The 13,351-nt window shown below is 49.2% G+C and overlaps 2 protein-coding genes across 2 annotated transcripts; both read left to right on the top strand.

Annotated features, from left to right (window-relative positions):
- Window positions 1–146: 146 nt before the first annotated feature.
- On the top strand, window positions 147–4,075 carry LOC307082338 (membrane-spanning 4-domains subfamily A member 4A). The gene is made up of 7 exons (XM_079745876.1): window positions 147–301; window positions 498–697; window positions 1,741–1,842; window positions 2,266–2,322; window positions 2,641–2,799; window positions 3,285–3,401; window positions 3,699–4,075. Exons 2-7 carry the CDS (start codon window positions 503–505, stop codon window positions 3,786–3,788), a joined length of 720 nt encoding a protein of 239 aa, XP_079602002.1. The 5' UTR covers window positions 147–301; window positions 498–502; the 3' UTR covers window positions 3,789–4,075.
- A 5,128-nt stretch (window positions 4,076–9,203) lies between these two features.
- LOC307092174 (uncharacterized protein) lies at window positions 9,204–13,298 on the top strand (the record flags this gene model as incomplete). The annotated part of the gene is made up of 5 exons (XM_079759080.1): window positions 9,204–9,305; window positions 9,684–9,740; window positions 10,015–10,155; window positions 10,663–10,776; window positions 12,389–13,298. 5 exons carry the CDS (start codon window positions 9,204–9,206, stop codon window positions 12,614–12,616), a joined length of 642 nt encoding a protein of 213 aa, XP_079615206.1. The 3' UTR covers window positions 12,617–13,298.
- Window positions 13,299–13,351: the final 53 nt, after the last annotated feature.

Raw genomic sequence — 13,351 nt, 5'->3', positions numbered from 1 at the left:
AGTTCAGACTGTCTCTTTAAGAGTTCAGACTGTCTCTCTAATAGTTCACACTGTAACTCTTATAGTTCAGATTGTCACTCTAATAGTTCAGACTGTCTCTATAATAGTTCAGACTGTCTCTCTAATGGTTCGGAGTCGGACTGTCTCTTTTATAGTTCAGACTGTCTCTTTAATGAAGGGAGGTCCTCTTCCAGTAAACGTTGTTTATCAGAGGCAGATTTAACTGCGCAATACTTCCGTATCAAACACGGGAAACAAGGAACACGCGCCCTTAGCTCATACCAGCAAGTACACATTCTGAGTATGTTGAGTGGTTTATCTGTCTTTATACATTTATCGTAAATTACAGTTCATAAGTCTTTGGGTGTAGTTTATAAGCTGCTATTATGTGTTTTTTTATGGAAATGAAACGCAAAGTGCGTCCTCCGTTCATTGTCTGCTCCTCTGGAGATGTCCACAGATCTCATCTTTAAGTTTCGTTCTGATCTGATCTATAGTCGCGATGGACGGCGGCAGCAGCACCATCACCAAGGTGAACGGCATGGTGGTGGTCACCCAGGTGTTCCCCGGAGCAGATACCCGGGAGGCAGAGGCACCTGGTCCGGGGAGGAGCGCCCCGCACTCCCCGGTCTACAACCCCGTCAAAGTGTCCGAGATGACGGCCACCTTCCTCCGAGGCCAGCCGCAGTTCCTCGGGGTGAGACGCGCCTGCTGCCCAGTGTCATGTGTTGTGGATGCGAAATGTACAAGAGCAGTTATAAGCATTACATTAATATTAGCTCATAGTCCTCTGAAGAATAAGTCCAGCCTCCGAGGCTCCCGGTTCCCTCGGTCAAATTTCTATGAGAAATAACATGTTGTTTTTTTTTAATGATCGTATAACAAACTCCGTCGGTGGCGCAGAAATGAAAGCTTCGTCACGTTTTGAAGTAGGCCTACACATTTTTTTTCATCTTGTTGCGAGCGGGTTTTTGGATTGTCGGTGCCGTTAAAGTAGCATTAATAACCGACAATCCAAAAATTCAGTCGACTTATTCTTCAGATGTCTATTATTACAGTCAGCTGATGCGACTCACAACCCCTGGGGAGAGGCGTGTTGCGTGTGTTGAACCAGGCTGCCAGGTGCAAAATGCAGCGACAAGGTCCGGGAGAGGTGGTGCTTGTCCCGCCTCCCCCGGCCATGGCCCCGCCCCTCACGGCCAGCCTGATTGCAGAAGAGCTCACAAATATGAGGCGGGGGGGACAGAGGGGTCTGCTCTGAACAGCTCCTGACGGTGGACCATACAAAATCCTCCAAACACACACTGAGAACAGTTTTCTGTATATAAGCTGTCTGTATTTAACAATTATACGTCGAGGGGGCTATTCCCCACTATCCACGGAGCCTGAGGTGAATCATTGTTTTAGTATATACTACACGTGAACACTCCAAAAATAGAAAACACTTTTTGTTGTTTTTATTAGCGGTTTATTTGTTTTTATAAGCGTACCGAGACGACCGTCACAAACGACATTTTGCGATGAAAACAATATCCCGAGTTTGAGATCTCAATCATGGGTCATTGCCCAATATCCAGAGATAGCAAACCAATTAAATTACGCCATCTTAGGAGGTTCACGTGTAGCATATACTAAATATATATATTTGTGTCTGTGCGCAATTGTGTGTGTCTTCAGATTGTCCCCATTAATGTGTGTGTGCGTGTGTGTGTGTGTGTGTGTGTGTGTGTGCGTCCTCAGATTGCGCAGATGTTCATGGGCGTGGTGTGTGTGTGCAGCGGTCTGATTGGCTTCCTGGCTCCCAGCCAGATGATGTCGCTGCCTCTCCTCGCCTGTATCATTGTAAGTGTGTGTGTGTGTGTGTGTGTGTGTGTTGCCTGAATGAGCTGCATTACATCGGTGAGGGAAGCAGCTGACAGGTTTTCACAGATGAGTGCAGATGCAGATTTAGATGAATTATTCGTGGGTTAACGTTTAAAGGTCCCATGACATGCACCATCCACCAGGTGTGAGTGACGGATAGATGAGCAACGTTTGCTACAGTGCACTGGGTAGGCTGGCAGACTGATATATCTACCCCACATCTAGGTGGACACGCCCACATGTGACGCCATAAGGGGCAGATTTCCAAAATGGCCTGTAAAGGCTAATCAAACCACACCTGGTGGCGTGTCATGGGACCTTTAAAAGGGACCTCAGCTCTTAACATCAGTGTGTAGCAGGGTTCTCCTTCTCCCTCCCACCGCTGCTATGTTCCTCCCTCAGTTTGTCGTGTCCGGAGCGGTCGCTGTCGCCGCCAGGAGAGGGACCAATGCCCGCCTGGTGAGCGTGGTGTCACATATGTGGACGTGGACGTTTCAAAGTTCTCATTTACAAAATGTTTGTTTTTAAAGAGAAATTATGAATAAATGCATCTTGTTTTCAACCTGAAAAATAATCGTTTGAATAATCGAGATTTCAATGTTGACCAAAACCGTCATTGTGATTCTTTCCATGATGGAGCAGCCCTAGTTTCCCCGCGTGGTGTGAGGACCACCTGATGTGTGTGTGTGTCCCGGGTGTGAGGACCACCTGATGTGTGTGTGTGTCCCGCGTGTGAGGACCACCTGATGTGTGTGTGTGTCCCGGGTGTGCCTGCAGATCAGAGCCACCCTGGGGCTGCATGTCCTGAGCTCCCTGGTGGCGCTGGCCGCCATGGTCTACGTGCCCTGGCTGCTGGCCACCCAGGCCTTCCAGACACAGCTCTGCCCTGACGTCGCCCCCAACGATATGTGTAGAAGGATGCTTTGGTCCCTGCAAGTGAGTCCCCTCAGTCTTCTGATTGGTTCAGGGGGGGTTCGTAGTTCGACATGGTGCAACTTTAAACTTTTTCTAATTCTTTCCCGCTTACATCCCCAAACATTTAGTCCTTTGTCTGGCCTTTAATTTATCCTCCTCCACCTCTCTTGTTTCCTCCCCCCCCTTTCCCCCTCTCCCCTCTCTCTCCCCCCCCGCTCCCCTTTCCCCTCTCTCTCCCCTCTCTCCCCCCCTCTTCCCCCCTCCTCACTCTCTCCCCCCTCTCCCCTTTGCCCTCTCTCTCCCCCCCTCCCCTTTCCCCTCTCTCTCCCCCTCTCTCCCCCCCTCTGCCCTCTCTCTCCCCCCCTCTCCCGCCTTTCTCCCCCTCCTCCCCCTCTCCCCTCCATCTCCCCCTCCCCCCCCTCTCTCTCCCCCTCTCTCCCTCCCTCTCCCCTCTCTCTCCCCCCCTCTCCCCTCTCTCTCCCCCCTCCCCCTCTCACCCTCTCCAGACTGTTCTGAATGGCGTGTGGATCACGACTCTGGTCCTGGCCGTGGCGGAGTTCTCCGTGGCCGTGTCTCTCTGCGTGTTCTCCGGCCGAGCTCTGAGGCGCAGCAAGCCCTACCAGGTCACACAGCAGGACGACCTCGCCGTCAGCCAATAGGCTGCCAGGCCCCGCCTTTAAATGTGGAACACTGTGGCCGTCTGTTGACCTAGTCCACAGGCAGTGATGGCACAATGAGAACTTGACCCGCTGGAAATGTTTAAATATGGATTTGGTTCATTTATAACCAAGGCATTGGGCCTTTTTTAATCCGAAATCAAAGTTAATCCGGGGATTATAAAAAGACATTACCATGATAACGTTTAACCTTCTGTCACTGAGCCTCCTTACAAAGGTTGACCTTTGACCTTTGACCTGCAGGTGGAGGTGGCGACGGGCGACTATTCCCCCAAGTCTGAGAGTGTCGCGAGCTTATTGGCCCCTGCTGGGATGGACCCTCCCAGCGCCTGAGCCTCCGGGAAACCCCCCACCACGGGACCCCCCCACTAAGCTTCAGCACTGTAGTCGCATAGCCGCAGCCATGTTCCCTAGCCATGATTTCACAGGGGCGTGTGTATTAGAGACACTACAGTAACGGCCACTGCGGTAATCAACGTAGCAGTTTGTCTGTTTCTCTCTCTCTCACTTCTCTCTTTGCCATCCTGTCTGCCTTCCTCATGAAATAAGAAAGTTACAAGTTACAAGCGCATAAGGAAAATTGTATTCTATATTGTCCAATAAAACGTTTATTACCATTATCTTTTGTAGTGTCGCTGCTACAAAATTTGCGCTCCTCGCTCAATTCTGAAAATACGAAGCAATTAGTTTTTAGGGTGATTCTATCCTGGCAATTGGTCACGCTGTACAGCACAGAGGTACAGCGGTGACGATCTGGGTACGATTACTGGACCGTTCCAACGTCAATATTGCATTCTGGTCGTTGATTGGTTCAGGGAGAACCTCCTCCTTTGGAGCCGGCCAATAACAGATAAGCATGATTGAAGTAAATTCAATTGATACGAGAGATCCCGCCCTCTGGAGGACAGTTAGACTGCCTCAACAGCAGGGGGCGCTGGGGAAGCATTTTAATCACAGCTTCAATAATGGATTTGTTCCCAAGAAGTAACTATTTTAAAAATGATTTTAAGATCTAGCAATGGTTGGATGTGGCAAACCGACAAATGATTGTGCCACAACTCACTTATATATGGCAACATGCTAATTTACCATGACACTGTTCTATAGGGGGATTATTTGTTTATCAACACTGCGGATGCGCGCGCAAAAAGATGGCAAAAAGGATATTAGTTTGACCGGTTGCCATGGTTATCGCTGTGTGGTTAATTTGCAGTTGCAGTTAATTAGCGATTTTGTCAGCTTACTGTTATATTAAAATGTAATCAGACAACGTGGTCATGTGCTATAGACCCTAGAGTATCTGTGGTATTAAGGCTGGGTCGAATTTCGAATTATAAATATATAAACCTTATGTTGAAAGTATAGACCATCGCGATTCCCATTGAAATGAATGGCGCGGTGATTATTCTTCAAAATGAGAGCTGGTAAATTGTGAAAAATGAATTGCTATATATATTATATATGCTATAGACCCTAGAGTATCTGTGGTATAAAGGCTGAGACGAATTTCGAATTATAAATATGTATAATCCATAACGTTAGCTCTCTGGCTCATAGCTCAGCGGACTAGAATACCTCCCGTTGCCAAGTCGTATCTACGGTCCGTCCTATTTCTGTGAAAAACTTTGTATTTGGATTGTAAAACGCATGAAAATATAAATGAATGATCTTGATTTATTTTCTTTGGCAAGTGACCATGGTATAAGCGTGATAATGCCCTTGAAGGTGGCCAAAACATGTTTGATCGATCGTAATTAAAGGGGACTACTTTTTGAGGGAGATGAACTCAAACAGAGTATACATTTAATAAGCACACAATACAAATAAGAAAAAGCATAATTAGTAAAGAATTTGAATTGTTTTAATAGGGTGGCAAGCAAGAAGTAGAATAAATGGGATAATCAGTCTTATTAAAAGGGTTTGTGCAACCAACCGCACAAGACATGATTGCGGCTCTTGTCGCTCTCGTCTCTTTCTGCGTGTAGAGCGGGGAGTGACGTAGACTGATAATCCCTCTATAGCACAACATGCTAATATACCACAACATGCTAATATACTGCGACACTGTTATATACCACAACATGCTAACATACCACATCATGCTAATATACTGCGACACTTATATACCACAACATGCTAACATACCACATCATGCTAATATACTGCGACACTTATATACCACAACATGCTAACATACCACATCATGCTAATATAATGCGACACTGTTCTATAGCACAACATGCTAATATACCGCATCACTGTTCTATAGCACAACATGCTAATATACCACAACATGCTAATATACCGCAACACTGTTCTATAGCACAACATGCTAATATACCGCAACTTTGTTATAAACCACAACGTGCTAATATACCGCAACACTGTCCTGTTCGAGAACATGCTAATATACTGTGACACTGTTCTATAGCACAACAAGCTAATATACCGCAACTTTGTTATAAACCACAACGTGCTAATATACCGCAACACTGTCCTGTTCGAGAACATGCTAATACACGTGACAATGTTCTATAGCACAACATGCTAATATACCTAGACACTGTTCTATAGCACAACATGCTAATATACCACAATATGCTAATATATCGCGACTCTGTTATAAACCACAACCTGCTAATATACCACAACATGTTAAAGGTCCCGTGGCATGAAAATCTCACTTTATGAGGTTTTCTAACATTCCCCTAGCCTGCCTATCGTCCCCCAGTGGCTAAATGTCCACAACGAGACTGTATAGGGGGTTATCTCAGCCATGGTTGAGAAGGAATTGGGGGAAAGGAACTTTGGCTTTGACTCCCTGAAGTACACATGAACCGCGACATGGAGGAGAAACGGATTGTTGACCCGCGATTGTCTCCCGCTGGAGCCCCGCTGGCCGCCGCCTGCTGCCGCAAGGCACCAGCGCCGCAAGGCACCTTCGCTGCGGGGGGCTGGTGCCTCGACAGCGGGAGACAATCCCTTTCTCCTCCATGTTGCGGTTCAGTCAAATCTGCCTGTTTTGGAAATCACACCACACCTGGTGGCATGCCATGGGACCTTTAGAGCTACAGACACCGAAACGGCGCGTTTGGGGAAAGCTCAATGTGCGACTGGCTCGTAGTGGCTGTATTTCTGAATTTTGGGAACGTCTTCAAATACTGTTTTAGGGGCCCACTAATATCTATATCAAAGCATCCATAAAGTAGCATGCCATGGGACCTTTAATAAAGCGCAACACTGTTCTATAGCACAGCATGCTAATATACGTGACACTGTTCTATAGCACAACATGCTAATATACGTGACACTGTTCTATAGCACAACATGCTAATATACCGCAACACTGTTCTATAGCACAACATGCTAATATACCGCGACACTGTTCTGTAGCACAACATGCTAATATACCGCGACACTGTTCTGTAGCACAGCATGCTAATATACGCGACACTGTTCTATAGCACAACATGCTAATATACCGCGACACTGTTCTATAGCACAACATGCTAATATATCGCGACACTGTTCTATAGCACAACATGCTAATATACGCGACACTGTTCTATAGCACAACAAGCTTATATACCGCGACACTGTTCTATAGCACAACATGCTAATATACCGCGACACTGTTCTATAGCACAACATGCTAATATACCGCGACACTGTTCTATAGCACAACATGCTAATATACCGCGACACTGTTATGAAGCCCAGCTCCTAATGACCTGAGGGCCCTTATCCTAGGGGACCCCCAACACTCACTTTGAGTCGAGTGTAGGAAGCGTGTTAACAGACGGAGGAGACACGCGATGTTGACATGTTGTCTGATCGGCTGGGGCCCCGGGGCCGGAGGGCCTGGCCTCAGGTCCATTAGCCGGCGCAGTATTGATCCGGACAGGGGCACTTATTCCCGGGCCCTGGGCGGGGCCCGGGAATAAGGAGACTCCGAGGGAGCGTCTCCACACAGACTCACAAAGCCGGGAGTGACGGTGAGGACACAACATGCCCTGTTCAATTAATATTACCAAACCTGTTATCTGCCCAACAATGACCGTGACTGCATGGATCATTTTGGAAAACAGGCCAATGCGATGGATCGATTGGGTACAAATGAATCGGGATGTTCTGCATCTTACTGTGATTATATAACAGTTGTGACACTTTGTGATCTTGTCTCTGCAGCGGTGAGAGAAGCTCCCCTTGTTTCTGGACGATCGCTGTGGACTTGATTCCAGGAGAATGGTAAGACTGTGCTGCTCTCAGCGTGGAGTTAGTAGGTGATGATGAACATGTTGGTTCACGGTGTATCAGAGTTGTAGCTACTCACTGTCTCTCTCTTTCTCCCAAATAAGCCGTCAGATTTGAAAACACTTGGGGTGAGTTAAATCCCTCTCGCTTCCTCTCTGGATCTCCTTTTCTCAACCTCTTTCCTCCTCTTTCCCTCACTTTGTCTCTCAAGCTGTCTCTCTCGCTGAGTCTCTCTTTCACTTTTACTCTAAATCTGTCTTCCTCTCTGTCCATCCCTCTCTCTCTCTCTCTTTGCATACCTCTCTCTCTCCTCTCTCTCTCCCTCCCTCTTTCTTTCTTCGCTCTGTCTATCTCTCTCTTCCCCTCTCTCTCTCTCTCTCTCTCTCACTCTCTCTCTCTCTCTTCCCCTCCCTCTCTCTCCCCCCCCCCCCCCCCCTCTCTCTCTCTCTCTCTCTCTCTCTCTCTCTCTCTCTCTCTCTCTCCCTCCCTCTTTCTTTCTTCGCTCTCTCTCTCTCTCTCTCTCTCTCTCTCTCTCTCTCTCTCTCTCTCTCTCTCTCTCTCTCTCTCTCTCTCTCACAAACGGGTTCATTGTTCTACAAATAAACCAATCATAATACTAATTAATTATTAATACCACTTATTGTGCTACAACTACTACAATTTAGACCTGGGAACATGTAGTGCCTTCAAACAACACATTAATTCAGGATGTGAATTTAAACGATTAACTGATAAAGGTCTACTTTGTTTCAGAACGGGAGAGATATAAATCCAGATGAGCGCTGTTGTGGATGTGATTGATGCTGATTGACGGCAGATGATAATGTGCATTAGAGTAATGCTTCCGTGATTAATAATGGATGAACGACTTGTTACCGTCCGATCATCAGCCCCGCCCCTGGCTGCCATGGTCAATACCAACCTCATCGTTCAGGAACCCTCCTCTTTTAGTTGACCCTATTCTACTCTCTGTTCCTCTTCTTTATGTTCTTTATTTCACTGCTCTACGCTTCTCTGTTTAACTTTAATCTACTCAACTCCACTCTACTCTACTACACTCTAGTTTACTCTACTCTACTCTGTTATTGTGTTAGGGGTAACATAGTGTCTATTGTGAGTTTGTGTGTATTGTGTGTGTGTTTTACTGTTTAACTGATGGTATTGTGTCTGTGTGTGTCTGTCTGTGTGTGTGTGTATGTTTTTTGTGTGTGTATGTGTGTGTGTGTATGTGTGTGTGTCTCTGTGTGTATGTTTGGGTTTGTGTGCGTGTGTGTGTGTGTGTGTGTGTGTGTGTGTGTGTGTGTGTCTGTGTGTGCGTGTGTGTGTGTGTGTGCGTGTCTCTGTGTGTGTGTGTGTGTGTGTGTCTGCGTGTATGTGTGTGTCTGTGTGTATGTGTGTGGGTGTCTGCGTGTATGTGTGTGTGTGTATGTGTGTGTGTGTGTGTGTGTGTGTGTGTGTGTGTGTGTGCGTGTGTGTGGGCTGCAGGCGGTGGAGATGGTCTTGGGTCTGGTTGACCTCTCTCTGGGGGGCGGTCTCATCAAGGTGCCCACCTTCTTCAAGAAGGAGCTGTTCGTGGTCTTCATCGCCGGGGGGCTGGTGGGTACCTCCAGACTGCTGCAGTAGAGCCTTAGCGCTGGGGTATTGGAGTATTAAGGACTGATTGTGGTCCCGCCGTCACGCAACGCAGCGACCGCTCAGACACTCCGGCGCAGTCCTGAAGCTTTATGGCTCTGCGTTGGGGTTTGCTGAGCGGACCAATCACAGTCCTGGCTGCTGCGTCACCTCGACGGAAGGTTACAAATTTTGGCGAGGCGCACGTCCGGCCCTTGTGGCGGACGCAAGGAGGGTCCGTGAGGACGTAAGGGGGCCGTGACCCCCTTGTGTTGTGTGAACGCGGGGCCACAGTCGGCCCTTTAGTCCTGTGGTGGTCCACGCCACACCGCTGGAGTCATGTGCTGCTCCTCTGGTCCACAGACGCTGTTCACCGGCTTCACCCTGGTCTGGGGCGGGAAGAGGCCGTCATACTGCTGTGTGAGTGGGCCTACACGCACACACGGACAAGGACACACACACACACACACGCACACACACACGCACATGGACAAGGACACACACACACACATACACACACACGCATGCACACCTACACACACATGGACAAGAACACACACACACACAGACACATACGCACGCACACACAAACACACACACACACACACACCTACTGACTTTATAGTGTAACAGAGAGTGTTACCTGTCACTGGGTGCGTTACAGTGTCAGCGTGTAACGGTCTGTGGTTTCCAGGTGCGCTACAACGTGTCGTCCAACCTGGCCACGGTGATGATCTGCGCCGTGGCGCTCGGCACGCTGGTCCGTCACGTCCCGTACCAGCAGCACAAGTACTGCAAAGACTACTACTGCGGCTCGCTGGACAGCCACAGCGTGGTGGGCACGCACGCACGCACGGACACACACGCAGGCACGCACACATGCACCCACCCACGCACGCACGCACGCACGCACGCACGCACGCACGCACGCACGCACACACGCACGCACGGGCACACTGACACACGGACACACGCACACACTCACACGCATGCATACACAAACACCAACATACAACATGCACGCACGCACACAATTATATGCATGCGTGCCGGAACAAACCCACGCACACACACACACACACACACACACACACACACACACACACTCACACTCCAAACACGTGTACATGCATGATTGCACACAAATACGGAAACGCATGCACATGCAAATACAGGCTCACACACAGTCACGCACACACACACACAGACAAATGCAGACACACACAGATGCAGACACACACACACACACACACACACACACACACAGATGCAGACACACACACACACACACACACACAGATGCACACACACAGCAGTAACCCCACGGCGCCGGTGTTTCCAGAGCCTGATCAACAGCCTGATGGCCGTCCTGGTCACCTGCTTCCTGATGCAGACGCTGGTCAGCCTCTCTGTGGTTCTGATTGGCCTGTACTTCATGCTGGGGGACGGCCCACAGGTAAACCCCGCCCCCGGCCCCACGCCGTGCGGTACGATAGGAGGGTCAGGGCGTTCTGTCCTCTGAGTGACAGGTGCTGTCCTCCTGGTCCTCTGAGTGACTCCTGAGTCCTGACCTGTTAACCCCTGAGTCCTGACCTGTTTACCCCTGAGTCCTGACCTGTTTACCCCTGAGTCCTGACCTGTTTACCCCTGAGTCCTGACCTGTTTACCCCTGAGTCCTGACCTGTTTACTCCTGAGTCCTGACTTGTTTACCCCTGAGACCTGACCTGTTTACCCCTGAGTCCTGACTTGTTTTCCCCTAAGTCCTGACCTGTTTACCCCTGAGTCCTGACCTGTTTACCCCTGAGTCCTGACTTGTTTTCTGTGGATGAGGCGTGGGTCAGCGCAGACGGGACGGACCGTACCAACACACTATTGATCCTAGAGGGGGGGGGGGGGGGGGGGCTTCTGCTGCAGTGAAACCCGATCATCTCCAGGAAACAGAGAAGGGAAATGTAGAGGATTGTGAAGCTTTTAGAGAGCAGACGGTAAACACTTTGAGGCCTTTTAATGAACTTAGAACAAACACATTATCATTCATTCATTATTTCCTCTCTAAACGTATCGATGAAGTATTGTTTTATTATTGATTATCTATTAAGGGGGCAGATTGATGTGGGGTTGGAGGGTCTGACTCTCATCTGAAAGGTTCTTGGTTCGATCCTCGATGTCAGCCGCCTTTAGCAAGATGTCTTTTTACTGTCTAACTCATACCTGCTCCTTAATGACCTCTCTGTACTGTTTAACCCCTACCTGCTCCTTAATGACCTGTCTCTGTACTGTCTAACCCCTACCTGCTCCTTAATGACCTGTCTCTGTACTGTCTAACCCCTACCTGCTCCTTAATGACCTGTCTCTGTACTGTCTAACCCCTACCTGCTCCTTAATGACCTGTCTCTGTACTGTCTAACCCCTACCTGCTCCTTAATGACCTGTCTCTGTAGTGTCTAACCCCTACCTGCTCCTTAATGACCTGTCTCTGTACTATCTAACCCCTACCTGCTCCTTAATGACCTGTCTCTGTACTGTCTCACCCCTACCTGCTCCTTAATGACCTGTCTCTGTACTGTCTCACCCCTACCTGCTCTAATGACCTGTCTTTGTACTGTCTCACCCCTACCTGCTCCTTAATGACCTGTCTCTGTACTATCTAACCCCTACCTGCTCCTTAATGACCTGTCTCTGTACTGTCTCACCCCTACCTGCTCTAATGACCTGTCTCTGTACTGTCTCACCCCTACCTGCTCTAATGACCTGTCTTTGTACTGTCTCACCCCTACCTGCTCCTTAATGACCTGTCTCTGTACTGTCTCACCCCTACCTGCTCCTTAATGACTTGTCTCTGTACTGTCTAACCCCTACCTGCTCCTTAATGACCTGTCTCTGTACTGTCTAACCCCTACCTGCTCCTTAATGACCTGTCTCTGTACTGTCTCACCCCTACCTGCTCCTTAATGACCTGTCTCTGTACTGTCTCACCCCTACCTGCTCCTTAATGACCTGTCTCTGTACTGTCTAACCCCTACCTGCTCCTTAGTGACCTGTCTCTGTACTGTCTCACCCCTCCCAGGACCTTGAAGCCCCCCCCTGTGGGACCAGCACCACCGCTGAGCCCCTCTTCCCCATGGGGGACCCCAGCTACGCCGAGCCAATCAGAGTCAGTGGCCCCTTCAGCCAGCCCTACCCAGAACCAATCAGAATCACAGGACCGTTCAACCAAGACTGCCCAGAGCCAATCAGAGCCCCCGGCCCAGTCAACCAGAACTACCAGGAGCCATTCAGGATGAGCGCACCGTGAAACCAGGAAGACCCCGAACCAAACGGAACTGTACCCCAGGACAGACAGACAGGGAGCCAGACACACAGGCAGACAGACAGGGAGCCAGACACACAGGCAGACAGACAGACAGACAGACAGGGAGCCAGACACACAGGCAGACAGACAGACAGACAGACAGACAGACAGACAGACAGACAGACAGGAAGCCAGACACACAGGCAGACAGACAAACTGGCAGACAGACAGACAGGGAGCCAGACACATAGGCAGACAGACACACAGGTAGACAGACAAACTGGCAGACAGACAGACAGGGAGCCAGACACACAGGCAGACAGGCAGACAGGCAGACACACAGGCAGACAGACAGACAGGCAGACAGACAGACAGGCAGACAGACAGACAGACAGGCAGACAGACAGACAGACAGACAGACAGACAGCCAGGGAGCCAGACATACAGGCAGACAGACAGACAGAAAGACACACAGGCAGACAGACAGGCAGACAGACAGACAGAAAGACACACAGACAGACAGAAAAGCAGACACACAGACAGACAGAAAAGCAGACAAACTGGCAGACAGACAGACAGACAGGCAGGCAGGCAGACAGACAGACAGACAGAGAGACAGGCAGACAAACTGGCAGACAGACCGACAGACAGACAGACAGGCAGACAAACTGGCAGACAGACAGACAGACAGACAGACAGACAGAAAGACAGAATGCCAGACAGGCAGAAAGACAGGTA

Source organism: Pollachius pollachius (assembly GCF_949987615.1).
Source record: "Pollachius pollachius genome assembly, chromosome: 1".
In the NCBI taxonomy this organism is placed as follows: domain Eukaryota; kingdom Metazoa; phylum Chordata; class Actinopteri; order Gadiformes; family Gadidae; genus Pollachius; species Pollachius pollachius.
Note: the sequence above shows the minus strand (reverse complement) of the source record. Positions and strands in the feature narration are given on the sequence as shown.